Below are 27,535 nucleotides of genomic sequence, written 5' to 3'. Positions count from 1 at the left end.
AGGTCGGGTTAAATGTGGATGAATGGGAATATTTTAACTTTACTTAAAATCTCTGAAATTCTCGTTTTTTCTTTAAATATTAATCCCTCTCCTGGCACTGTAATGTTTTTTTATTTTAGCAGCAGTGGCACAGTACACCAAGAGATCCTGTTCAACAATATTTAGAGCAAATATTTGATTAGTGATGTATCACTGGACCATAACCTTGTCTGTCATGAGGTATAACATAATTTGCAATCTACTCATTTATATCAAATTATATCAAGCTACTTTTTCAGGTTTCAAGGATTTGTTTATTGATCCATGATCTCCGAAAACAAAAATGATTAAATTAGTGATTTGCATTTTCAGTTTCAGCTTTTTTATTTCTAAAGTAGTAAGAGATGTTTTGATGCTAAATATTTCTACTCATCTCACATACTCTGTGGGTGAGTGGTGCAGCATGTGACCAATGAGCATGCAGTATGTACGTAGGACTACTGTAATGCAGTTTACTGTACAGGTGAAGAATGAAATCCAGGTTAATTTCCGTGGTTACCTGTTGATAGATCATCCTACTCACCAGTGTTCCCTAAACGCTTAACATGCTGATGATTAGTTCATTAGAAAATACTGAAGGTCATGCATTGAATTTCACTTCTTCATATCTATCATCTTTCATATTGGCTGATTTACAATGGCAGGTTTTTGCTGTCTCAGACAGTGATGATGCAATGTCACTAGTCTGCGGTGTTTTCATGTCACCCTAGCCTCAGCTCACTTGCTTGGAATCAAGGTGGAGGTAAAGAAACCAAAAAACACTAAGTCCCAGGTTTTATGGCAGTCTGTCATATGCAAATCAAAAAAAGGCAACTAACAGTTGAGTTGAGGTGACCCAGTACCATGCAGTAGCTGTAGTTGTTATGATAAATGCCACACAATCTTGTCTGGGGCCCAGTCTAACTGTATGACACTTGTCAAAGCTTATAATGCAGTAAATGCCTTGTTCAGTAGATGACGCTATGAACAAAGGACATTTGTTCTGAGTTATCTTCACCTACATTGTTTTGCAGCCAGAGCAATTTTTTTTTTTTTTTTGCTTTAAATGAAACCTGCTGAAGATGAGTTGTCATGTGTCTTCACTGTTACGATCTGTGCAGAATTTGTCTGACTTTGGAAATGAATTATTTATTCACAGTCATAAATGTAAGAATAAATTGTATTTTTGGATTGTTTTGTCTATACAGTGGATTTGGAGGTTGTGTGGCTAGAATGCAGTCAGACAGGTTAAATGCAGCCAGTCACACTGGTTATGCATAAATGTGATTTAATGACTCATATCCCTGATGTCCTCACACTGAAACAGAACACACTGAAAATCTAAAAACCCCTTTTAAAACAGTTAACATTGAATGGACCAATCACTCATTCAGGGGAACAGTTCAACATCTGCTCAACGGGTTGAGTTTCAGGGAAATATCGATCAGGGAACTAGCATTTGGAGCTTGCAGTATTGGCCTTTTACCCTAGTTAATGTGAACATGAATGTGTTGGTGCACAAGTTCTGCACAAATCTTAACATTGTGGCAGCATCTCGTTCAAATGGGATGGGGATTCTTGAGGCCAGAAAAACAAGGGCACCATCTGAAATTCACCCTGGCAACCTCACAGCAGGCACTGTCTTTTTGCCAAAGGTTATCATTTACATATTCAGGTCAATCTGGCATCCTGTTTAATCTGGCAGCGCTGGCAATAATATTTCAGTGGCAACAAATACTAAGATAGGCACATAGCCTTTCATTTTTGCCCTGAGGCCACAGAGCAGGTAAATATGGCCATGCTCTTAACCCAAGGCCTTGAAAATGATTTTAAACCACATCTGGCCCTTGAAGCAGTCTGTGTCTGAATTTCAAAAACACAGATGACAACAAGAAAATCAACATTCTTGTCTTCATTCCTACAATACTGACGTTCCCAAAACAAAGGTTTTGGAGGCTTTCAGTAAAAGTAGAAGCAATTGTAGTGCAATGTAGAAAAAATAATCCATTACAAGTATGCAAGAATGATTAAAATAAAAATGTTAAAAATTGAAGTTGTTTGCAAAGGGCTGTGGGTGACGCCACATAACAAGACAAACAAAACAAAATCTACCTCCAGTCTAACCCAACAAATCCTCACTGAGTCACTGACTAAAACAAATGCAACACACTGCCAGGCTGCACTAATCTAACGTGTCAAAAAGAGCGCACCCATCTAAGCCACCACCCACTACTACTGTTGAGTATACAAATAAAGCCGCCACTGTGCGGTGCCAAGACGGATGTAAGAAAATAAAAAATAATCTGAACCTAATTAGTACATCCCACAAACTATGAACTAGTGCTCAGTTGAGTTAACACCGATGCTTATCACACATACCACACAAGCTAACATAGTAACAGAGGGGCACAGACTGAGGTCAACTGTTGACATGAAATCACAGCCGTGACCAGCTTTTTCACAAAATAGCCTTTCATGGATATCTAAACAAGCTTGTGTGTCTAGCTCACAAAAACGTTTCAATCTCAGTTTTATCAGAACAGAACATCTTGTTGCTCACAGTCTGAGAATCCTTTGAGGCATTTTTGTAACCTTTCATTTAGGAGGAGTCCACTCCTGCCATAAAGCCCAGATCAGTGGAGTGCTGCGCTCATGGTTGTCCTTCGGGAGCTCAGCCGCAGTGACCATTAGGTTCTTGGTCATGTCTCTCACCAAGGCTCCTCTGGTGTGTTCGCTCGGTGTGGGTGGGCGACCAGCCGCAGGCTGGGTTCTGGTTGATTTATGGAGGCCACTGTGCCGACAGGAACCTTCAGTTTCTTTCTGTGACATGTTTTTAGTTGCCCTCCTCAGATTTGAGCCTTGACAAAATCTCCTCCTGCTTTCCCTTTTAAATAAAAGGATAGTGTTGGTCTAGATGTACATTCATAAAAAGATTGTTTATTTTGTACTAGCATAAATACTGGGTCTGAATAATTTTCCAAATTTGTTGGTGATTTTTTGTGTGACACTGACCGTGACGTACAGTAAACACCTGTATTCACAAAACTGCCTCTGGCATTGATCCTGTGGCAGCTCTTTATAAATAAGTACTATAAACTGTGATGGATCTTGCTGACACAACTATGATGGAAATTTTATTTTTTGAAAATAATGGTCTATAAACAAGCTAAACAATTTGCCTTATAATGCTCAGTTCCTCATAGCTTGAAAGTAAAGTGTAAGATTCGTTGTTCATCTGAACTGAACATTAGGGCAGAGGAAAAGCAAATTACCTCTTTTCATTACTTCGGTATGTTCTTTGGTTTAAATCTGTTCAGTCCCCAGGATACAGGAATTTTTAATAAATGCTCAGAGGATTTGTCCCTGTGGCAGTAATGCCCCAGAGAGATCCGGTCTTGAACCTTCAGCTGGCCAGCAGACTGAAACTTCTTCTTTCACCATATGGGACTTCACATCCTTCTCTCATATCACATCATAGATATTTGACATGTTTTTACCTTTGTCTCCACAGTATGAAAGTCAGGATTTCAATGGTCATGTGTTAAAGGACGAGGACACCCATAATGTAAGTGTTGTTATCCAGTTCTACAGTGATTTCTGATACTGAATTTATACAATTTTAGTATTATTTATGGTTTCTACTGTCGATTCATCTCAAAGATGGCATCATACTGAAAAGGTGACTGTAGGACAGTGTAGTATAGGTGTTTCTCCTGAGCTGCATGTCCATGGTTAAAATGACTCTGCAGTAGACTGTGTGTGTCAAGGGACTGTGAAAGTGTTTTTACTACAGTATGCATCATGCAAACAGCAGGACTGTGCTTGGGTTGACACACACTCATGCCAAAGTTTAATGCCAGATTATCTTGCTGTGTTCGATTGGACAGTTGTAGGCTGCTGTGTGTGCCTGAGTATTCAGTGTGTGCCACCCTGGCTTTTGTAGTCAGTCAGAGCCGGGCGATTCTAGGCAACCGGGTTTTATTCACTGAAAGATGCTCGATTTGGTGGAGAGGCTTAATAGTGATTAGATAATCCACTACAGTACATGGGCAGGAAACTCAGCATACAACTGCAGGAACTGCCCATGGCTGAGTGCTTTTAATGGTGTCACAACAGTAAAGTTGTAACAAAAAAATACACATTAAGTGCCATAGATATAATGCAACATGTTAGAAATAACATGTGGTGTTGAAATGAATTAGTGAGACAGCTGCATGTCAAAACTGTGATAAACCCCAAAACAGCTGACATTTATAGAATGGGATTGTAGTGGAGAGCACAACTAATTTAGCATCATTATTGCTATTGTAAAAAGAGAAATAAACTAGCACAAACACAAATGAGTCCCTGCATGCTTAAACCATAAAGGACATCATTCAAGACTTTTGGGACTAATGATTAACAGAATATTATATAATACATAAAGAAAGACAAAGGAAAATATTGTATCACTTAAAGGGACTACGAGGAGTTTTGCAAAGCAAAGTGTTTCCACACTACATTTCCCATGAGCCGTGGTGGCGCAAGATGGACGAAAGCGAAAACATTTGCCAAGAATGTTTTCATCAATCAAGAATGAAAGTCGGAGGTTCGAAGGCGATCAAATACCGTCACAGTTCTGACCAAAAACGGTGATCGGCGTCTGGGAAACCAAAACTATAAATGCAGGGCGAGTCGACCACTAAATAATAATATTAAAATGATATATTTATCGAAAATGGATCCATTAACAAGTGTGGGTAATGTAGATTCATCCACATTAATATGAGACTCTTTTATAACCAAAAGCAAACTCCTCTAGGTCTCTTTAATGATGAATTATTTTAAATTCTAATATATCATAAATCAAAAATTGTATTTAACAACACACTATGGTCACTTACTGTGTATAAGCTATTTTGTGTTGTTACACAGACAAAGCTGTAGACATGATCAGAAGGTCAAATGTGATCAGATGTACTGTTGCTTTGCTTCTGTTGTTAGTGGTAAAGTAAATGATAACAATGTGTTTTGTTGTCTGTAACCAGAGCGAGATGGGCAACGAGACTCTGAGCCCGCAGGGGAGCATCAGGGATCATTCCAGGTCTTTCCTGCTCAACATCAACCTGAAGGAAGGACGCAACCTGGTCATCAGGGACCGCTGTGGTGAGAGTCTCACCTGTTACTACAGCTGTAGTAACAACAACACTGTCACTGAGGCTGCCTGTTTATAGTAGCACTATTATATCAGTTTCATCATGCTGACGTGACACATGATATTACAAGACAAAGTCAAAAAAGGGACACGGATAATTGTATGCAGGGTAAATAATGTTACAATATACAGCAGAACTTTGTGCCACCATAAGCAATTGAACACAGATGTTGGCCACTTCATGCAGGTAGATGTTTTTAAGACCTGGAAAACACTGAGGCGAAGCTGTGCAAGCAACATCTAGACTCTATACTGTACCTGCTGGGAACAAGTGCCATGTGTGAAGTTTTTAAAACTACTTTCAGAGCTTATGAAACCTCCAAAGGTTTGTCAGGAAGTTTAAAAAGATTTTTACCATTCCCAAAGAGGAGAAGGTAAAGTAAGGTGCACATGGTATTTGTTCCTTGTTATAACCCAGTTTCCTTGTTCTGACTATTAAGAAATAATTGTGGGGGATCTTCAGCCTCCATTAGGTAAATTATTTCTTAATTGTCGGAACAAGGAAACTGGGTTATAACAAGGAACAAATACCATGTGTTAATACCTTACTTTACCTTCTCCTCTCAGGGACTGGTAAAAATCTTTTAAAACTTCCTGACAAACCTTTGGAGGTTTCAGAAGTTCTGAAAGTAGTTTTAAAAACTTCACACATGGCACTTGTTCCCAGCAGGTACAATATACAGTAGAGTCTATACTATGCTGGGAACAAATGCCGAATCAAGTTTTCAAAACTACTGCCAGAGCTTATGAAACCTCCAAAGGTTTGTCAATAGACTGTGACACGTCTTTCTCACATTGGCTTGATTCTCATTCTCTTATTCCTGTTACTTCTGACATGTGGTTTGACAGTTCGATACTCGCCTCATTGTGCATCACATACGTCATCTGTGTGGTCGTCCCAATGAGCAAGTGCCGACCCTATTAGGCAGTTACTTTTGTCGTAATTTCTTTTTTTCATCCTTAAATTCATTTCTTAGAACAGTTGTGCATCACACACATCATCTGTGTGGTCGTCCCAATGAGCAAGTGCCGACCCTATTAGGCAGTTACTTTTGTCGTAATTTCTTTTTTTCATCCTTAAATTAATTTCTTAGAACAGTTTCTGTAACACAAGAAAGTTTTATTTGGAACCCAGAGCAAAGCTTGCACACTGTGTCCTGCTGCCTGCTAGTGTGTGTGTGTGTGTGTGTGTGTTTTCTGCTTGCATTAGCCTCAGTTTGTGTGTCTAGCCTTGACTTGTTAATGACAGCCAGGAATGTCTGTTTAAATACTCTTTGTGTTATTGACTACAGGGACACTAAAGACAGCTGTGTGTCAGGTTGGCTGTGACGCTCTTATAACAGCCAGGGCAGGATTCCACAAAGCATATTGCAACCTGTTTGAGCCCCACCCAGCATAGTGTGCCAGGCCTTTCACTCTTGGCTTGTATTCCAATTACAGTTTCTCCTCCTGTATGGGTTTATATTTACACAACCAGGCTCTGGTTAACCATAACAGAGAGCTTAGAGGGAGCACGAAGAGGCTGGAAGATTCGGTTTCACTGCATTATTGTTAAACTATATGGGCTTTTTAGAAGCGCTGCATGAACGACCTTTTGTCCTTCTGTTTGATCAGGTTATGTTCACTGTACCGGCACAGCATATACTGTACTGGCAGCTGCTGATGCTTTGTTGTGTAAGGATTTATAATGCAATGCCTTTATTGTAACATCAAGATGCCCAGAGCCAGGCACAATCTTACAGGTCACTGACGCAGCAGTGACAGCTGCTGCCCTCGTCTGGTTGAAAGATGAGCTAAACGTTTGACATCTGAGGTTAAAATGATTAATCACAGCAGCATCAGATATGAGGTGTGTAAACACAACGCACAAAGCTAGATACATATGTAGTAATAATAATGAAGGAAAAATAGGCATTCTCAATATCTGTCATCTTTTTTGAAAATGAGATTCATAATATCTTGAACACATGCAACCTCACAAAAAAAAAAAAAAAACTTGTCGAAACCTGATTGGCTAACGATTCAGGAAGTTGTGGTCAGCTCGGTCGGGAGGGGAAAAAAACCCCACATCCTCCGCGATGACACTTCTTAAAGTTTACTGGTCCTCCCTTTTACTGGAAACTGTTAAAGTTAAGAAACAAGAGTTCAAGACTTTTTAGTAACCCAGTTTAGAAATTAGATGATTTCATTTGTGTTGATAATAATCAGTCATGATGACGAGTGACCTGAATCAAACCAGTAGCCAACTTTAATTAAGGAGAAATCTTTTTGTAAAACAAAACGTGGTTGATTTTAACTTTTAATTTAGGTCTGATCAGTCAGTGCATTGTATAAAATCCTTTGGCCTCGTTTCCAGGCTAAATCAACAGCTGCAGTGTGTTCTGTTTGTTCATGTTTAATCCCCAGTCACTGCAACTCTCTCCATCAGCATCCATGTGTCCTAGTGAGGTGCCGGTGCTAACAAGTATCGGTTAAATAATCTAAAATGCACCGTTTCATGTTTATGTATCATTTTTCAGGTACCAGTGACCCATATGTGAAATTCAAATTGGACGGCAAAACATTCTACAAAAGCAAAGTGGTTTATAAAAACCTGAATCCCACATGGAACGAGACCTTCTCTCTGCCTGTGAAGGATCTGAATCAGAAACTGTACATCAAGGTATTGTCATCACAAGTCATTATTCTGTTAGAGAAATGTATTATTTATTTGATAATAAATGAGCCTGTTAATGTAGTGTCAGCGTAGTAAGACATGTTGAATTTGTTGATTGGAATTTATCAGACGTTTCACAGTGCTCAGGGGACTTTCTGTGTTTGCACCTGAGCTGGAACAATGGAAGTTTAAATTGCCAAACAAGAACGAGCCTACTGTAACTGGAAGCTGGTGTTTTAAACACACAGCAGAATTTGTTTAGTGTCTACACATGAACTAAATGTTTTATTCAGCTCTTCTCCTCCCAAAAGATTTTCCACTACAGTACTTCACCTCTGGTCAGCTGTACTTACACATGCCCAACCTTCAAACATGTGTTAGTGCATGTTTCAGCTGTGCAGGATTTCATTTACAATGGTGGTCTGTGTTGTAGAGTTGTAAAAATTGACGCCTGGTCGGGCTCTGCCTTCACTGACAGTAATAAACCGCACAGACAGTGGTTGTCCTTTCAGCCACTCACTGTTACAGTAATTGTCTCCATGTTGCTCTCTTGTTTTTTGACATGACACAGGTATACGACCGTGACCTGACGACAGATGACTTTATGGGCTCTGCTGTTGTCAACCTCAGTGATCTGAACATTGACAAGTGAGTAGCTCAGTGAGCATGATGGCTTAACATGAACTGTGCACTGAAAGTGTATGAGCTTATAAGCCTATATTTCAGAGTTTAAAAGTAGATATTGGAAAAAAAAAAATTTTTTCTCATAACATAAGTTTTTGTAGGACCTATTAAATGTTTTGTTTTGTGGCCATTATATGTATTAAAGGTAATGGGGTAATGCTGCTGTTCAAATAATCCTGTCTAAATTTACTGCAGTTTCTTGTTCATGCACTGACTCATATTTATGCGTGTAATGATATAGTAATTAACCATAACCAGCTACAAACTACAATAATAACTGGAGTATCAGCAGTCAAGGTGAAAGGTGAAAAGAATCACTAGAAGGAATGTTTCTCCCTCAACTATGAACTGTGAAGTTGAATTTCACAGTTTAATCAACATGTACCCAACCAGGGCCTCCCAGCTCCTTTGGTTCGTTACCCCTTAAAACACCCACATTGTGTACTGTACCTGCTGACACCTTTCTACAGACGGTCGATATTTAAAGTGAAGGTTAGAATTGTTACTTGAACCTAAAGATGTAAAATCCACACACAAAAATTAAGAATTAGGAAAAAACAGCAATGGATTAATTTAGTGGAAATGTGTTTTTCTGCTTTGGCACTCAGGTTCATTTTATCTTATCTTTATCTGTTGTGAACTAAAATATCAGTTGTCTTTACTGCTGATGAGTGTTTTGTCTACTTTTAGCGTACACTATGTAGAAAGTGCTTATTGTGGTACTTGATGTTGCAACATACCATATTTAGATTTACAATCCATGTTTTACTTATTTTGTGGATTGTGTTGACACTGACACGTAAATGTTGTTTCAACTCTGCAATAAACCTGGACACAAAACAAGAACATGACTGACTACAGCCACCTCTCTGTTGCTGTCAACAAAACTGGAAATGTACTGCTGTTGTATTGCATTAAACTGTAGAGGTGCACCTCCATAATAAATTGGTAACTTGGTGCTTGTTTTTCAAAATTACTTGCATGCCTCCACAACCCACATCAACCAGATAACCCACTTGTGCACCAGTTCAGCTGCATAGCACTCTCTCTTTTCCACCCCCATGTCTAATGTATAGATCTATTTGAATTGAACTGAAGCTCAAATTGTGTTGTGTTTTTCCTCCAGAGTCAATGAGCTGTCTTTGCCCTTGGATGACCCAAACAGCCTGGAGGAGGACATGGGCATTGTGTTGGTGGACATGAGTCTGTCACTCAGGGGTGACAGCAAAAAAGGCCAAGTATGGCAAGCTTCCATATATTAACTGCATGTTTGCTTGCAGCAGCAAGGGTTCATATGCATTATGTTCATTGCATGCTTGTCTTTCCTTTTAGGTTCCTGTGTATGTCTTACTAACCAAAGTGTTTTTGTTTTGCACCTAACATGCATGCTCCTGTCGGCAGTGGTGGGCCCAAAAACGAAAACGAAGTATTAGGGTAAGAAACCATGGAGGGAAAACATTGGACAGACATTAAGTAACATTTACTATGGTCAGCTTTGTGCTAAATGTTAACGAGAGACTTCACTGCATCAAGAGTAAAAAACAAACACTACAGTGTATACAGTATAGTCGAAAGACTAACACAGAGTGTCCACTTCCACTATCGTGCTCAGTGTTTGGATTCTGATACAGCTCAGACTGATTAGATAATCCCACAACGTGCACAGCAGCTGATCTGATGTCTTATGCCTGAGTAACATTTTATTCAGACAATCCCTGTTGCTGTTTTCTGTTTATTTTGGCAGTAGCCTGTGTCTTTGCACAAGAGGGCAGCAAATCACCACATTTTTAAAAACAAAGACACCATTGTTTCATCTGTGGCAAATTGACTCTGATGAATGTAAATGCCCTAATAGATTCTTGAACATTAAACATTAGGACTCAACAACATTTTACGTGCCTATTGCTGGACAGCAAGTTTACACATCTCATTGTGTTTGGTGTTTGGAGTCTCTCTTTTACACAACCATTGCAGAACTCAGCTGTTTATGTACTTGTGAACTTCCTGTTGAGTCATATCGATATGTTTGTTATTGTGATCAAATCCTATGAAAAGACAAAAAAACAACAGTTTATTCATCCATTTAGCTGTGCATCAAATGATTGGTGTATCAGTCTCCACAGTGCCTCTGGCTACATTATTTTTCAAAATCTACAAACACATGATCACTGTCTCTCCTACACCCTCCACCCTAGATACTGTGTGTATGTATAATTAAAGTGGGATGGCAGTGAAAGCAAAAACGTAATGTAAGAGAAGCATGAACACACAAAGTCAGCAAACATACTTTCCAATATGAGCCAAATGAACTTACTGTCTCAAGTTTGTCATCACCAAGCCACCTTTTATATTAAATGTATTGAATATAGTAAGTGATGAGTTCAAGTATTTATTGTGGATGAGTTCAAGTATTTATTGTGGATGAGTTCAAGTATTTATTTATAAGATGGAGAAGAATATATTATTTATGCACAAAGGTTCCATAGTGTTGCTTTTAAAAATATATTTGTGAATTATTTTTAAAGATTTAAGACTTGGGATGGAGAGACAAACACAGACAGGGTGGGGACACTAGTAAGGATTCAGTGATGGACTAATGTATTGTTGCTTGTGGGATTTTGACAATAACAAAAATCTATATGAGAGAGAGAGAGAGAATATTGAAGGCCCTTTAGTGTAGATGATTGTGATGATTGTGCTCCGACTTGATGAGACAGTATGTCCCACAGAGCAGCTGCTTGCTTTTTTGCTCATCACATCATTCTCTGTCATGCAGCAGTCCAGCACATCGCCCTTGTCCATTTACAGATTCTGCTGCAGCCTTGTGATTCTGTATTTGCATTGCTAAACAGGTGTACCTAATAAAGTGTTCACTGCATGCATGTTTCCTCTGTTACAACAGATACTTACTGTACTCTGTCCAGTTTAGAGCTGCATTTTTATGGTAACATGATTTTCTGCTTATGCATAAGGCAGAACAGAGACAGACAAGACAGCAGTGTCAGCTTGATCTGTGTTAATTAAATCTGGGTTAAATTTATCTCCCTACAGCACTGTGTCTTCATTTAGGCTCAGCTAATTATCTCAGTATATGGCTTGAGTCCCTACTATATGGTGTAAATGAGAAAGAGAGAGAGATGAGATGCTGCTCTACACTGCTAGCTTTAACTAATCTCTCAGTGAAATGAAGGATCAGTTAATTTTCCACCGGAGAAAAGAGATAATGCCGTCTCATTCGGCTTTGCATTGATAAGTGGCCATCTTGGAAGGGTGCTGATTGTGATGTCCAGAGTCCAGATCTTGAGGAAGAAACCATCTAATTTAAGACTTATAATAGCGTAGGTGGTTGTGTTTTTGTTTGGTTCCCTTCTGTCCCTGCCTCATGCATGTGTGCAGTGTTAAATAGAAACAACATAACCAGGCAGAATGTGAAAGTGAATTAGATTCATTATGTCTGCTTTTTTGAATCCCTTTCCACTCGTATTGTGCAGGCAGGATCGTCCCCTCAGAGCTTCCGTCTGTCAGAAACACTGAGGAAGAGTCAGCTGTGGACTTCTGTTGTGTCAGTGACTCTGGTTGAGGGTCGGGAGCTGCCGCTGGACACTCAGGGTGGTCAGCTCTTTGTTCGCTTCAGACTGGGCGAGCAGAGATACAAAAGCAAGGTACTGGAGGAATAATGCTTTTCGTCTCCTCCAGCCCTCCTCCCCTTCCTCTTGAATTGTCCTTGTTATTCCTAAGCCCTCTCAACGTTTCCTTGTTTCTACCATTTTCTTTGTCTCACACTCCCCTCCCTTTTCTCCGTCCTCCTTCTCCCCTGGTTCTGAACTCATCACTACTTGAATCCATCTTCCTTTTCCTGTTTCCTCTAAATCTACAGTTTTCTCAAGCTTTCTTCAATATTGGCTGTAATTTACTTAGTAATTTGCATGTAATTATTAGTTTTCTGGCATTGAATGCTCATATTTGATGATCCAACTCATTCTGGGTAATTGAGAGCCTCATCTGCAATAACAAACAAGAAAGATTATAAAGATTAAAGATTATAACCATGTAGATGATAATATAATATAACTGCCATTCACTGAAAGGTGGCTCATGCAGTGCATTCATATACTCTATTGTATTTTTGTTTTCTCATCAGCTCATGCCAGAGTGTTAAGTAATTATGTCAACAGTCCATCTGTTTCAAAAGTGCAAATGTGACGGCCTTGTGACCTTTATAATCTTTCTGTGAACGCACATTACGTAAACGCCACGTCCTGGGAAAAAGAACAGCAACAGGGCCAAGGAGAGATATAAAGCAGACTTTAAATGTGTAGCATAAAAGGCCCAGGCTCTCGCTGCTGCTCATCCAGGCAGCTGGGATGTTGTCTGGCAGGGATGCTCACTTTCTTGTGCTGCAGGCTCTGTGACAACTGTCATTGATGATTATCCTGCTGTTCAGTTATCTTGCAATATCATCCATTACACATTCAAGCTGCATGCTAATGAGCAGCATTGCTCCTTTTCTTTCTCCGTGTTCAGTTTCAAAGTAACAGCAATTATTTATTTTACTTTGAAGTGCAGTGGGACTTTAATGCTGCTAGATAACAAAACATTCACACACACACTACAGTACTCTGTTGAAAAATGTGGATGTATGGCCACCCACCCATATTGTATAAATAGTAGCTGTGGCTGTAAATCTAGACAACTACACTCTCTTAGCTGAATTGGAATGGTTACTATCATTGATCAATGTGGACATAGAAGAATGGGAAGTATTTGTAACGGTTCATGTTCTTCCTCATTCAGAATCACTGCAAAGTGGCCAACCCTCAGTGGAGAGAGAGGTTCACTTTTAACCAGTTCATCGACACTCCAGAAATCCTTGAGGCGGAGCTCTGGTCCAAGGAAGGACGAAGGAGTGAGGAGTGTTTGGGATCGTGAGTCTCTTCAGCCCTCGGATGTGTTAGTTTGTGTAGTATAAAGTAAACGGTGTACTGTATGGAGTCTGACAGATGTATGTCAATGTCAACACCAACTATGTGACCATTCACCATGCCAACAGTTTCACACAGCCAAGTGCACACAAGACATCTGTGCATTTCCTTTGTACTGAATGTTGTATGTTGTATACGTCTGTGTGTCCAAATGAAATTCTGCTGTTTGTGTGTGCAGGTGTGAAGTGGACCTATCTCAAGTCCCTTTCAACGAGAGGCAGCTCTTCACAAAATCCTTGGATCACGGGCGAGGATGCTTAGTTTTCCTCCTCACACTGAACGCGTGCAGCGGCGTCTCCATCTCCGACCTGTGTGCTGCGCCTCTGGACGAACCTCACGAACGACAGAACCAGCTGGACAACTACGTCAGTGTTTCCGTGCTGTGTGTCTGTCATCTGTCTGTAACTGCACTGTAGCTGCATCACTCCGCTCCTCACATGTCCCAGTAGAAGTGTCAATTGACAATTGACACTTCTGTCAGTTGATCGACATCAGCCCCATGATACTGAGTGAAATACAGATGCATCCTCTTTTTTCCCCCGACCCCCATACATGTATATTAACACAAGGCAACAACAAAACATCCATCCATCTGTTACTTTCAAGTTAAATGTTTAACTCAGTTTCAGGATATAAATTCAAGAAGTGACACCAAGACAGTCTGGTGTCGTCCCAGATTTTCTGGGTCAAGTCGAGCACAAGGCCATTATGCTTTTCATCCTTCATGTTTGATGGTTTAAATCTCTCTATATGGAGTGGATATTGGCAAAAAGGGGCTCACATTGTGAATCGGTGTGAAGAGGGCACTTTCTGTGTTCTTTGTTGAAGGGCCAAGAGATGGCAGTATCTGTCTGAGAGCCTGTAATTTTTCTGCTCTGTTCATGAAGAGCTACAGGCTTTTTTTTTTCTTTTTTTTTTTCATCATGGTTTGAACTTCAGTGAGGTGGTACTGTAAGTTCAAAAAATTATTTTGTAAGTGTAACAGGGAGTGTTGCAGCTTGGCGTCAAGGGAAAAGAGAGGCTCCGAGACTGAATACATGAATATGTCTTGTTGTCATTATGCATCCTAATTCCCTCTGGTAAAATATAATTTAATACTGTAGTATAGTTGGGAAAACCCCGCCAATGAACCCTTGCTATCAGATGTTATCAGTTTTTACGCAATATATTAAAAATGCAACATACCTTACATTACAACAACAACCCTAACCCTAACCCAAATTGTAGAATGCCTTATAATTTTTAGCTGTTATATTCCATTGTACCCCGATTTCTGTTGATACCAGGAAGGTTTGAAAATGATCCCTCAGCAGCTTGAAACTGCCAAAAGTTACATTTTGATGTATCAGTACAATTACAGGCTCTGACAGTCTTAAGAACATATTGTTCAAATTCACCCTTGATGCCATTAGATAGTATTTTCTCGAAGGACCATCAAGCAGCATGCTCTAACTTGCAAAAGCATGGCCCTATAGTGATGATATCCTCAAACCTGGATCACAAATACTTATTGATCACCGCCACAAATTTATTAGGGAAATTCTACATACACAGCCTATATCCGTCTAAACTGTAGATATATTAGTCTCCTAGTGTGCAGTGTTTTCTGAAAGTAATGGTGGAGCTTAGGTCTGAATCCAGTTTTGGTTTTCGATTATGTTTTAAAATTTGGACACAGAGCATATTTATGCACTTGAATGAAAAGAAAATCTGACACATATTACATGATAGTCTCTCCCTCTCTTTGTTGTGTTTCAAATCTAGATTTGAAGATGATTCTGTTTAAAATTATTATTAAAATATTTATGTAATTTCGTTGAGCTCTCATGCAGCTTCTCACCTGCTCACTATCCCCACAGTGCTGGAAAAGATCCCTGAAAAACCTCCGGGATGTTGGTTTTCTTCAAGTTAAGGTTGTCAAAGCTACAGATCTTTTGGCTGCTGATTTAAACGGTACGTCACACATCCGGATTCAAGGTCTCTCTTCATTCTGATGTTACAGTAAAATGAATGGCAGACATCCAGAGTGAAAGTGTTGTGTGCTGTGTTGTGTAGGCAAGAGTGACCCTTTCTGTGTGCTGGAACTGGGGAACGACAGACTTCAGACCCACACCATCTATAAGACCCTCTACCCAGACTGGAATAAAGTCTTCACATTGTCAGTCCCACTTTCTCTCTCCAACCACCTTTTACCGTTAATGCCACATGATGCATGCAGTCTGAACCACATGTGTACTTCATGTTGTATCAGTGGTGCAACCTGACCCTCCTTGTTTGTCTCCACAGCCCTGTCAAAGACATTCATGATGTTCTGGTGGTGACCATCTTTGATGAGGATGGAGACAAGGCGCCAGACTTCCTGGGAAAGGTTGCCATTCCCCTGCTCTCGGTAAACACAGAGTCCGTCATGCACACAATAGACTAATCTATTTACACTCTGCGTCTAAATTAAAGTGAAGAGGGCGATAACACTCCAGTGGGTTGAAGACTTGCTAAGATGTAATCTGGCATGACTGATAGTCAGGCTCATGGCTGAGTTCAGCACCTGATGCCCTTTCTGTCCTGCAGATCCGCAGGGGACAACAGATCGCCTTTCCGCTGAAGAAAGAGGACTTAGGTGGACTGTCAAAGGGGAGCATCACTCTGGAGCTGGAGGTTATTTTTAACCCTGTGAGTAAAAGTTCATCCTGCAATGAGGACATGAGGCTGTGATGGATATGGAATATGGGCCTGATTCTGTCGGCTTGTCATTGCGTCTTGACTTTTTTATCAGGTCAGAGCAAGTATGAGAACCTTCCAGCCCAAAGAGAGAGGATTCATCGAGGATAATCCCAAATTTTCCAAAAAGGTTTGTCACAGTTCTGATATTAAAATTCTAATCCAGGGTTGAGGAATTAGTTTGCAGTCTCTGTAACAAATACAACATTCATTTAGCCTTTAAAAATATATATTTAGTTTGCTTATCCAGAGCAGTGCACACTTGGTTAAATGCTAAATGTCACTTCATTAGATCAGACTGACAGAAAACTAAACAGCAACTATTTCCATATTTTGATTACTGTTGTCATTAGTTTTCAAGGATAAATGCACCTGCGTCACCAGCGTCTGAACATTTCTGCATGTAATGTGACTGATTTGTAATGGAAAATCTTTTTGTTATTTAATCCATTGTAGATTTTATTAAATTTGTGAAACCAATTTTTTTTTACCATCTTAGAAACCAAACAGCTGACTGAAAAAGTAAAGCGCATATTATTCACTGAAGAAAACAATGGGTAATTGCAGATGCAGACTCCATGGGATTAAACATCAGAGGGAACTAACTGTATGGAGGGTAGGGGTCAGAGGTCACTGCACATGTAATGCTTGAATAATACATTTATCTTTTCTTTTTTCTAAGAGTTTCGGCAGAGTGAGAGTTAGAACTGATATTCCTATCAATTATTTCTAACAAAAAACCTTTTACCTTGATTTTTCTCTTTAAAAAACACCTGATCCTAAAGCAAAACTGCCCTTTGCCTGAATTAGGTGAATTGAGCTTTTAATTCTTTTAATTGACCCCAACTGTGACTCAGTTCTCGTCCGCTGTTCTACAACATTAGTTTGATATACAGTCTGCAAGACAGGGTGTGACACAAGGTGCCTGACTGTCTGTACTCTGCACAAAGACTCATTGTTGTGAGACAATGGATTGTTCACCAAAGCCAAAATTGGCTTACACTTGGAGGACTGGGGCTGTGCCGTGCAGGTTTTCAGTTTGTTTAAATGTTGAAAATCTTGGTTGACAAAATCAGGTCAGATTTTTCTTGCCCCCCTCTCCACACTGGCTCATGCCAAAACATACCAGCTACTCTCACTGTTCGACTGACTGGCTGGAAGTTTTATGTTTGGCATGGACAGAATGTAAACATTATTAAGTGAATTATTATTATTATTATTCATATTTCAAACATGGCTGGTGTAATGTTATCAATTGTTCACATCTATAATTCTATCTTTCAGGCTCTGGCCAGGAACGTGATGCGTGTTCAGACGCTGTACAGGGCTATCATGTCGACTCTGCAGTACATCAAAAGCTGCTTCCAGTGGGAGAGTGTTCAGAGGAGCCTGCTAGCCTTCCTGGTGAAGTGCTTTAACTGCTTATCAACACACTATCTGCATTTCCCTCTGTTTTCCCTCTAAGGCTGCGGAAGACAACTGCAGTCTCGCCAACCCCTACTTGAACTCTCCCAGCGAGAATCTTAATCAATGCGGTGTTGGGCTCAGCAGAATTGCTGGCTTGGCCACGGCTGTGTGCTGGAGTGGACGCTTTCAGCGTTGCATGTGTCGCGGATGCACAGTTAAACCTCAGCTGGAGAGAGTAGAGTCCCAGCGGAGTCAAGATAGAGTCTATTTTTGTTCTACTTCCCTGACAACTCATTAACCCTCTGTCCAATCTGTGCTCGGTTTGATTTAGACCCCATTATGCCGACAGAAGTCCAATTAAAAGGCTCTTCAGAGATAAGACTGATTCTCCATCCTGCCATTGTTCAATACAAGTGTTAAGCAACTGTTAAGACAGAAACACAGCAGAGGCCTTTCGCCTTCGTCTTTTGAAAGTGCAAAGTGAAGATGGTTTTGATCTTGTTGACATTATTATCTTCCAAATCTGACTCCAGTGATACAGCATGCGCCAAGTTGTGCATTAATGATGTAGGCAATCAAGGTCATGGGGAGTTCTTTTTGTTTTTAAAGCCAACATCCTGTAGATGGCACTAAAGCTTTTCTTAGCATCTAAATACTTCCTTCAGAGGTTGGTGAAAAGATACTGTACGCCAGCCAATAGAACAGTTTGTTCAATTTGCTGTGAAAAATGGGAGCTGCACAACAGACCTGTTATCTGAACACAAGCCACAGTCTGGGTTTTAGCTTTTACTCATGCATTTAGCTTTGTCATTTAGGATTTAGGATTTAGAGTGGGGGCATTGAGGTCAGCGTGCTCTAACCAGAAACTGCGTATATAGAAACTGCTTACATTAAATATTTAAAGCCCAGTTAATGTACAGGCACTCACAATAGATTCTTATGCCAGGTTATTCTGAAGAATATCCAATCCTCTCTCTCTCTCTTTATAACTAGTGTTAATTATTGGGGATGATATTGTGGTTTTTCCTAACAGCTCAGATACACACACACTAAGGTAGAATCATACAAGCATGAACAAGCACACGATGTACACACACATTCGCCCACTGCAGCTCAGTGTTTGAAAGACAGTACCATCTGTACTCGTGTTTTCACACTAATGCTCCCTGTCTTTTCAAGCCTCAGTGAGAAGAAATAAATGCCTGGTTTAATGCCGCCACATAAGAGTAATGAATCAAAGCTTCAGTTTACATGACGGGAAACGGCAACCAGCTACCTGCAACACCTGCCGATGATGGGACACCTTCGTGCAAAGAGATTCAGTCAATATCTCATAGTGTATCTTAGTAGGTACGGGTTATCGTGGCAAGAAGCATGAGTCATGGCAGTATAATTATATAACTGATCACGCAGTTTAGTAAAGAAAGGTGGTGGGTTTTGCTGTTTTTATTTTTGAAATATCAATTTCTTTATAGCATGACCCCAGTTTTCCAGTCTGACTTACACCAAACACAGCGGTCATCCAAAATACAAAGTAAAGGCCAAAGCGTAACGCCCACATGGAAGCCAGTGTCACCAGTGTGCTCCCACCTCATCCTTTCACTTCATAAAAGAAAAGTGTATGCCCCACTTCAGCAACATACCATGAGGTACATCTTCTAAGACAAGGTTTGGTAACACTTTATAATAAGTACACACTATTAAGCACTAGTTAAGCATTAATAAATACTGAATTCTTCATATATAACGCATGAATACTCATTACTATGTAGTTTATAAAGTTAGTGCTAATCAATGATGAGTAAAACATTTTTAACTCTGTTTATAAACTACACACTAATGAGTATTCATGTGGTATGAATTATAAATTCAGTATTTAAATCTTAACTAATGTTTAATAGTGTGTACTTATTATAAAGTGTTCCCAAGGTTTCATATGCAGCAACTTTTCTGTCCCCTGCTAGTCCTGCAAAGGAGGCTCCTGGTATGTTTTTCACTATCTGTGATTGCAAAAAAAAAAAAGCAGACAACACCTCCTGAAATATCAAGTTTTGGACAGAACACAAACTACTCACTGGTCACATTTGCAGCATAACAGCAATTTTCATCCAAAATTGATAAGCACGTTAATCTTTGCAGACTGTTACTAGATAGCACTTTTCACTGACTGTATCCTCTCCCTTTGTTCTACTGCTACAATATATTTTAGCATTTAGAAATTGTGCTATAATTTTCACCTGAGGTTTTTCAGGAAAGGTTAGTTGTTGTGGCTTTACACCAGTGAGTGGTCTTAGTGATGATTCTGTGTTCTTGGATTACCCCTGTGCAATGCAAACCCTTCCCCCTAAGCATTAGTGTGGAAAGCCTGCTGCGTTCTGGAAATGTACTACTCTCCAGTTCGGTAGCTCTCCCAACATTAGGTAGCCTTTCATATTTTTTATTTCCTCTAATCTGGATTGTACGTCCAGATCCCTTTTTGCTGTCGAAGACGGTGTAATGCCTCTCAAGCTGAAATGGGCTGCAGTTATCACAATCTTTATGGGCTTGAGTATACATTTCCACCAAAGCGTGACTTGGCTTTCCCCTTGTCCCGGCTCTCCCACTCATTACAAAGTCCTCACTAATAAAACATAACCCTTTCAGTGAGGAACTGGTTTCATCTCCTCTCCCAGGCCCTGTTTTGGCTTGTGATAACAGAGACAAGAGCGTGCTTGGCTTTTTGCACATTAAAGCTGATGGTGGTAGTGGTGGTGGAGGCGGAGGCGGAGAGGAGGGAGGAGGGAGGAGGGAGGGAGGGAGGAGGGGGGTGGGGGGCTCATCTTTTATGCCAGTTGGTGCCTCAGAGGAGAGTGATGTCTTTACCAGATGTTCACTTCTATTTTTATTAGCATTTAAAAACCTGTAAACCGTTCCCCACGCCTTTTGGCTGGCTGCCAGTTTGGCCGGTGCGGCCGCTCTTACAGGATTATTTTATAGTTCCATTTTGCTGTGTGATCCAGACATCACAAGCCATATTTCTTTATCCTCTCATCCATTTTACCTGAGCCGCAGACACACAGGTGGAATGTGCATCACAAGTGCCATTATGGCCATTATTTAAAAGACATATTCACACACTGGCCCCCAGCCCCCCCCGTGTGCGGTCAGCTTTAATGTACACAAGATGAGAGAGGCAGAGCAATTAGACTTATGTGGTTAATGTCAGGGTATATCCAGGAAGTGGAGGGAGAGACCGTCCTGCTGAGCAGAGTGGCCACACTGCACAGCGTATGCAGGATAACTATACGTAGGACGCCAGGCTTTTATAGTGGCCCCAAAGCACTCATCAGCTTGATCTGTGCTTATGTGATCAATAGCAGATTGGAACGACCTTTAGCTAGCAGGGATTCAGGATCTATTGAAAATGTCTTTGAATGTGTCTTAATGAAGAGCAGTTTGTTTTGTACTCCTGTCGTCCTGGTGCTTGATATCTGACTCGTGTGGCCTCCTGCCTGCAGGTGTTCGTGGTGACGGTGTGGTTCTGGGAGTTTTACATGCTGCCCGTTCTGCTGGTTCTGCTCATCTTGAGGAACTACCTTTGGATCTGCTCTGGTCGGGTCAGCCAAGACGTGGTGAGTCAAGTCCGTCAAGCTCTTCCATCTTGTTCTCCTTCAGCCCAGGGACACTGCAGGCTCCTGTTTGTACTCCTTTATGGAAAAATAACTATCTCAGCCGTGTTTTGTTCTCCTAATTAAAAGCTGACTATACGGTATAAGTCTAGTTCATTTTCCATTCACAATTTCCATAGCAACCAGCTGCACTTTTCTACATAGCCTATTATAATGAAATAACACATAAACCATAAGCATAGAAAACGCGCTGAAAAGACTAATGCAGTATATCATTATAGCCTAAGCTAATTTGCAGAGCTTGTCCTTTATTAACACTGCTTCCTTCTTTGTAGTCTAGTTACCTGACCCTGCCTCTTCACCGTAATAGGTCCATTGCCTGGTTCTTGTTGCGACCAGTCAATAAGAAAACATTTTAGTGCTCTGCTCTGAAAAAGTCAGAATTTATCACTTTTTCCTTACTGTTGGATGTTGAATCCCGTCTGTAGCCCATGTAGACCAGCAGCTGTATTTACTGTACACAGTAATAGTAGCTCAGCACACACTATAGGTTATAGCAAATTATATACACAGAGCAATGTTCAAGTGTTATCATGATGTGAAATCAGTGAAATATGCACTGATTTATAATTAGGCAGGGCTTTTACTAATTATTATTTAAGCATCATTAAATCTGTTGACAATTGATTAGTTCATACTGTGAAATGTCAGAAAATAAGAGTGAAAAATAGTCACACACACTGCACATGTTCCATTTACATAAAACAATTATGAATGTTATATTATATTACATTACATTATATTATATTATATTATATTATACTATCACTTATGTGCTCAACACTAGTTCGCAGACTGTGTGGGTTAACAAGCAAACAATGTCACAGGTGTTAGATTTGAATTCACTCCCACCCACTTTAAACCAGACAAAACAAAAGTGACAGAAAATCTCTGAGTGTCTCAAAATGAAGCATGTAATAGATGTTAAAAATCACTCACCTCTCCATCACCTATCTTTTTCAGGACAGTATGGATCTGGGGGATGAGGAGGATGAAGATGAGAAGGTGTGTACGTGTGCTGGCTGTTTACTTTCCCACTTCTTTGTTGACTTTGTATTTCTGAATGCTGCTGAAAAGGAGAGAATTTAGCTTTATTTATTTAGTTTCATGTTGACAAAGGTATCTGCCGATGATCTTTGGTTGCATGTTGTTAAGCTCTTTATTCGGCGCCAAATCTTCTGATGTATTTTGATTCCTGCCAAACAACTAGCTGTATTTCTTTGTAAACTTGTGATTACCAAAAGACATTTTGGCTTAATGAAGACATTTCCACATGTCACAACACATTCATATGCAAATAGAGGGGCGGGGAAAAAGGTTCTGCTGCATTTGGGAAAGTCCCTGCGCTTAACACACCATATAATACCATCAATATGGGACTAATGACAGTTCTTAGACATGCTCTTTCAACGCTCATTTTAAAAGTTTGTGTTGAAAGTGTTACAATGCTTTTAAGCCATGAAATATTCCTTGAGAATGACAGCAGTTTATTGTAGACGTTTTGAATGGCCTGCATCGGCCCCATGTAAAGTGGTTCTCATACTGGTTCCAGTGGGAACATGACCCTTAAATGGCTCAAGTGTTTCAGTGCAGTGATGGATATTTGACTGAGGTGAAGCTAAATTGTCTTACATGTGTTTTTTTTAGCCTGATAGCCACTGTGCACGCGGGACATCCCAGGTTTGATCCCCTCTGCAGCTCTTTTCCCAGGCTCATCCCCAAAGTCTTAATGGCAGTGAGCCAGCAATCACTCAGTGCTTCCTTGCAGAAGCAAACATATATCACAGAGATCACATGATGACAAAGAGCATAGCCTTGGCCAGTAAACACTCCTTCAATAACCACCACTGCCAGCCCACCAACCCCTCTTCTTTAGTCCTGTAACCCTCCTCTGTGTTTGATGTGGACATGTGGCCGTGTCTCTGTCTGAAGTCTGGCTCTCACGGCAGAGATCTCCAGAGAATCTGCTCCTCTCTGTTTACTTTAAAGCTGTCCTTCCCTCCTGGGATCTGGTCTAGCCTGAGAACGGTACCTCTTCTCTTTCATAATGTGAAGTCCAGTCCTGTTCTGTTCTGAAGAGCCTTCACTTCAAAAAGACATGTTTCAAACTTGCTTTCAAAGTATCTGCCTTTACATTCACATTTTGCAGACACTCTTATCCCGAGCGGCACTGACTGGGTCTGTTTTGTTTTTGTGGTCTCTCTCTCTCAGAGCAACTTGGATGGCTTTTATTATGAAGTGTCCAGGGGACCCAACCTTTGGACTTGAATGTCTCAACAGTCAGTTTTGATGTGACAGAGATGCACAGTCTCAGCTAGTTTATTATGACGCTGACAAAGTATCTCATTAAAAAAAAATGCCCCTCTCTGTTTGTCCTTTTTGGCTACAAACCAACTAAATCAAGATGTTTAAGAAATGAAATTGCATTGTCCTAAGACTGATTAAAAAGAAAAGAGAAAAGAAATAATTAAATGTTACATTTATTATCTAAAACTTCTCAAGCCTATTAAGGAATCAAGGAATCTTCTATCAGCATTACTCAGTTTTACCTCAGTTTTTATTACAACATCATTAAATTTATATTGGATCTAATAAAATATAGTTTTTTGTTTGTTTGAATGACTGTGTGACAGTACAGTGTAAAAACAATATTTTCATTTTTATTCCACCGGGGAGATGAAGAGTAAGAGTTAACAGGCTGCATGTCAGTTACTGACGAGATGAATTCTGGCTGCAGTCATTTTTATTTATAAAGATATTTAAATTTGAAATTTCCTGAAAAATGTATACATGACAGTTTATACTGCTACCATTCATTACTTTTTATAAAACGCATGAGTTTATGTGTTAGTTTAGTTTTCTCTCTCAGTCTCAAACTGTTGTACCCCTACCCCTGAATAACTTTTCCTGCCTGTACCTAGCAGACAGAACAGAAAACATGAACTGTGAAGAAACCCGTGGAAGTCACAGACAGTGTGTGAACTTCTTCTAAGCAGCTACTCTGTCTGTCTGTGTTGTTTGCTGTTGCAGGAGTCTGAGAGGAGAGGGCTGATGGAGAAAATCCACATGGTTCAAGAAACTGTCGTCATGGTTCAAAACCTGCTGGATGAGATTGCTTCTTTTGGGGAGAGGATTAAAAAGTAAGAATTAAAGATTCATCAAAGATTTATGCTCTGAAACGTTTTAATATTTAGTTTTATTTCAGCTTTAGGGATCATTAATGTTCGTGGCCACATTATAAAAGGGATTGTGTGAATACATACTGAATATTTTATCATATTAATTGTCCTGTACTGTAATTATCCTTTTAAAAAAAGAAAAAGTGACTATATTATTGTGGTTACATTTAATTATTTAATCTGCTCGTCCTGTGCTGACACATGCTCATGTGTCTGATCTTAATTTGTCAGCACGTTCAACTGGTCTGTGCCGTTCCTGTCAGGCCTGGCTCTGCTGGTCTTTGTCATCGCAGCGATCCTCACATACTACATCCCTGTGCGCTACATAGTTTTAATATGGGGTGAGTGTTGAGCGCTGTTCTGTCGTCTGTCTGCACCCCATCATACCCCTAACCCCCACCCCCACTCCACAAACTGTACTTTGCTGCCTCCCATCTCTCTCCTTATTTTTTTGTGATTTCTCACTTGTTTTTTGATACATTGGATTTAAAAGGTCACAGGATTATTTGCCCTCTGTTTTCTGGTGTCTGTCACTTTATCTCCTTTATCTCTGTGCTATTGGCTGCTTATGATAATGAAAAAATGGCTTTCTGAAAAATTTGGCCGAGGTGCAGAGCGTGTTATGTTGTTAAAAAAAAAAGAGTAAAAAAAGTAGACAACACACACTGTGTTGTACTCGTAGTAATATTTCTTGGACAGTGTGAGCCTCCTCTGCAGGTTTTTGTTTGTGTGGAAACAAAGAGCGCAGTTACAAGAGACTACTGTTAATGATATGTTGGTGTGAATTTCTGTTTTAGGTATCAATAAATTCACCAAGAAATTACGGAACCCGTACAGCATCGACAACAATGAGGTGCTTGATTTCCTGGCGAGGGTGCCTTCAGATGTGCAGAAGGTAAGCCCCACTGGATCAGCCGGCCAGGAAGCCCAAAATCCCAGAGCCCGCTAGCTTTGCATTTCACTAGAACAACTCCCAGGCATTCTTCGCTCTTTTCTGTATAATTAGCTTCATCTGTATAATTACGTAGCCCTTTATAATTTTTGTTGTGTTTTGGTCACGATGTGGTGGAGGTCTGCCGCTGTTCCCAGGATGAGACGGGAGACGCAGCTCCTGGTGTCTCCTGTTTGAACTGAGCACGAGCAAACTGTCAGCCCCGTACTGCTGCTGCGTCTCCTCCACCGCACATCAAAAAGAGCTCAATTAACTTCATAAAGTTAATTGGTAATTTACATTATTTTAAATAGTTAAGGTTTCCAAACACAAAAGTCATCATCAAGGTGACAGGAACTTACACACAGACCTCATTTTAAAATATGAACCATTCAAAGGAAATCTCTCCTTCCCCGCGTTCTGCTTTGCTGACCTCTTATTTTTTCCTTAAATCTCACTCTCCACTGTGTTCCCTCTGTTTTTACACACCATCCTCTCCCTCTCTCTCTCTGTTTCTGTCCCTCTCTCTCTCTTTTTCTCTCTAAGCGGTTTGACCCCTTTTTGTGTCCTCTTTCCTTCCCCGATGCCCTTGGGTCTCTGTGTGACTCTCTGCGGTCTCTCCACTGATGGTTCTGTTTATAACAGAGTGTTGTCGTTGTGTTCACTCCACATCATCATCCTACACTGCCCGAGTGAAGATAGTTTTGTTTAACAGTACTATTTAAAACAAATGAACAGAAATGTTCATGTTCAAATGACTGTCTCTCTGGTCTCCTGCAGGTTCAGTACAGTGAGCTGAGAGGGAGCAAGAAGAAGAAAATCTCTTGAATAGGAGCCAGTGCTGCTCTTTGCGGGCTTCCTACCTAAAAACTGTTTTCCAGTGGATCCGATGGCGGTCGGCACAATCTCACTTTACGTTGGTTTCGGGGTGTGTGGTAGGTCTGAATCTTAATCTGCTGTGGCGAGACACAGCTCTGCACCGCTCATATCGACCTGCACCTAAAGACCTTTCAACCAAAGACGTCCACACTGAGGACCCTGCAGAGATTACTTTACCACATTTTCTGGATGGATTTGTAATTTTATGTCCACAGACCGTAGTTGGTTTATTGTATTGTATTGTATTGTACAGATTATTCTTTCAGATACTCAATCAGAAGCTGCTTTGTTTTATTTGATCTTCCTGGTCCCAGGTTATGTTGTCCTGAAACCAACTGAAATATCAGTTTGTATCACACTGAATGTATATGTGTATTTTTACATAATTTACTTTGACGGATATGAAGACTTTAATTTTAGAATGGATGATTCATCTTTTGAAAAAAATGTTGCCGGGGTAAAAGTACATTTCTTCAAGGGCTACTTAAAAAGTAAAAGTCTTGAAAAGGCTGTAAATATTCTTTTAGAAAAAACATACATTTCTGAGTTGGGGTTTTAAATATTAATTTGGGTTGTAATCACTTTTCCAACCTTTCATGCTGTATGTCCATACAGCAACATATGAGAAGTGAGACTCCTGTGTTTCTTCTGCTAACGTTTAGAGCTGTGTGACCGGTTTTCCAAAAGCACAGTCACAATACTGTATGGTTTTGTTTTTACATACACAGGCGAGTGCCTGCCTTTAGTTTCCCATCCCACAGAGGATGCTGTATACACTTCATTTTATTTATTCATGACAATCATTAATGAAGACCGAGTGTCTCTCATTTCTAACGGCAATAAATGCACAAAATCACCCAGCGTAGCATCTTCTCTGAATTCCCCTGCACAACCGTGTTCATCCTCTGAGTGCTCCTGTGCTGCAGGATTGTGGGCGTCTTTAACAGCACAGTTTCCGAGCCCCCCTCTCTTCATTAGGCTTTCATGAAGCGACGCAAGGCTGTTCGAGACCTCACCGGCACCCGGGCTCCCCTGCTGTGTTGATGGCCCTTGGGCGTCGCCATGAGCAGGAGGACCTCTGCGACCTCCCCTCAGCTGCTGTGACGAGATGCCCGCAGCCAGCGTCCTATCAAGCACAGCAGCCAGACAAACCTACGGTACCGGGCTGCTCACCACTCAGTGGCAGAAGCAGCAGCAGAGGGAGGATGAGATGGAGGAG

General features: G+C 40.4%; 1 protein-coding gene across 2 annotated transcripts in view; it reads left to right on the top strand.

The window, feature by feature from the left end:
* Window positions 1-27,190, top strand: part of mctp2b (multiple C2 domains, transmembrane 2b) — a 33,563-nt gene extending 6,373 nt beyond the window's left edge. The window contains exons 3-23 of one of the 2 annotated variants that reach the window (XM_085767177.1): window positions 3,530-3,583; window positions 5,046-5,163; window positions 7,732-7,874; window positions 8,440-8,516; window positions 9,679-9,790; window positions 9,954-9,986; window positions 12,044-12,214; window positions 13,347-13,477; window positions 13,713-13,899; window positions 15,394-15,487; window positions 15,590-15,692; window positions 15,821-15,923; window positions 16,103-16,204; window positions 16,308-16,382; window positions 17,537-17,656; window positions 21,157-21,270; window positions 22,291-22,332; window positions 24,358-24,467; window positions 24,738-24,847; window positions 25,304-25,401; window positions 26,218-27,190. In XM_085767177.1, the coding sequence (XP_085623303.1) occupies window positions 3,530-3,583; window positions 5,046-5,163; window positions 7,732-7,874; window positions 8,440-8,516; window positions 9,679-9,790; window positions 9,954-9,986; window positions 12,044-12,214; window positions 13,347-13,477; window positions 13,713-13,899; window positions 15,394-15,487; window positions 15,590-15,692; window positions 15,821-15,923; window positions 16,103-16,204; window positions 16,308-16,382; window positions 17,537-17,656; window positions 21,157-21,270; window positions 22,291-22,332; window positions 24,358-24,467; window positions 24,738-24,847; window positions 25,304-25,401; window positions 26,218-26,265 (2,145 nt within the window). In that variant the 3' untranslated portion in view covers window positions 26,266-27,190. The remainder of the gene's footprint in view (window positions 1-3,529; window positions 3,584-5,045; window positions 5,164-7,731; window positions 7,875-8,439; window positions 8,517-9,678; window positions 9,791-9,953; window positions 9,987-12,043; window positions 12,215-13,346; window positions 13,478-13,712; window positions 13,900-15,393; window positions 15,488-15,589; window positions 15,693-15,820; window positions 15,924-16,102; window positions 16,205-16,307; window positions 16,383-17,536; window positions 17,657-21,156; window positions 21,271-22,290; window positions 22,333-24,357; window positions 24,468-24,737; window positions 24,848-25,303; window positions 25,402-26,217) is intronic. The other variant, XM_085767185.1, reaches the window with a different exon arrangement.
* The last annotated feature ends 345 nt before the right edge of the window (window positions 27,191-27,535 follow it).

This window comes from Trachurus japonicus, chromosome 3, assembly GCF_045865225.1.
Source record: "Trachurus japonicus isolate A0001 chromosome 3, Traja_1.0".
In the NCBI taxonomy this organism is placed as follows: Eukaryota; Metazoa; Chordata; class Actinopteri; order Carangiformes; family Carangidae; genus Trachurus; species Trachurus japonicus.
Note: the sequence above shows the minus strand (reverse complement) of the source record. Positions and strands in the feature narration are given on the sequence as shown.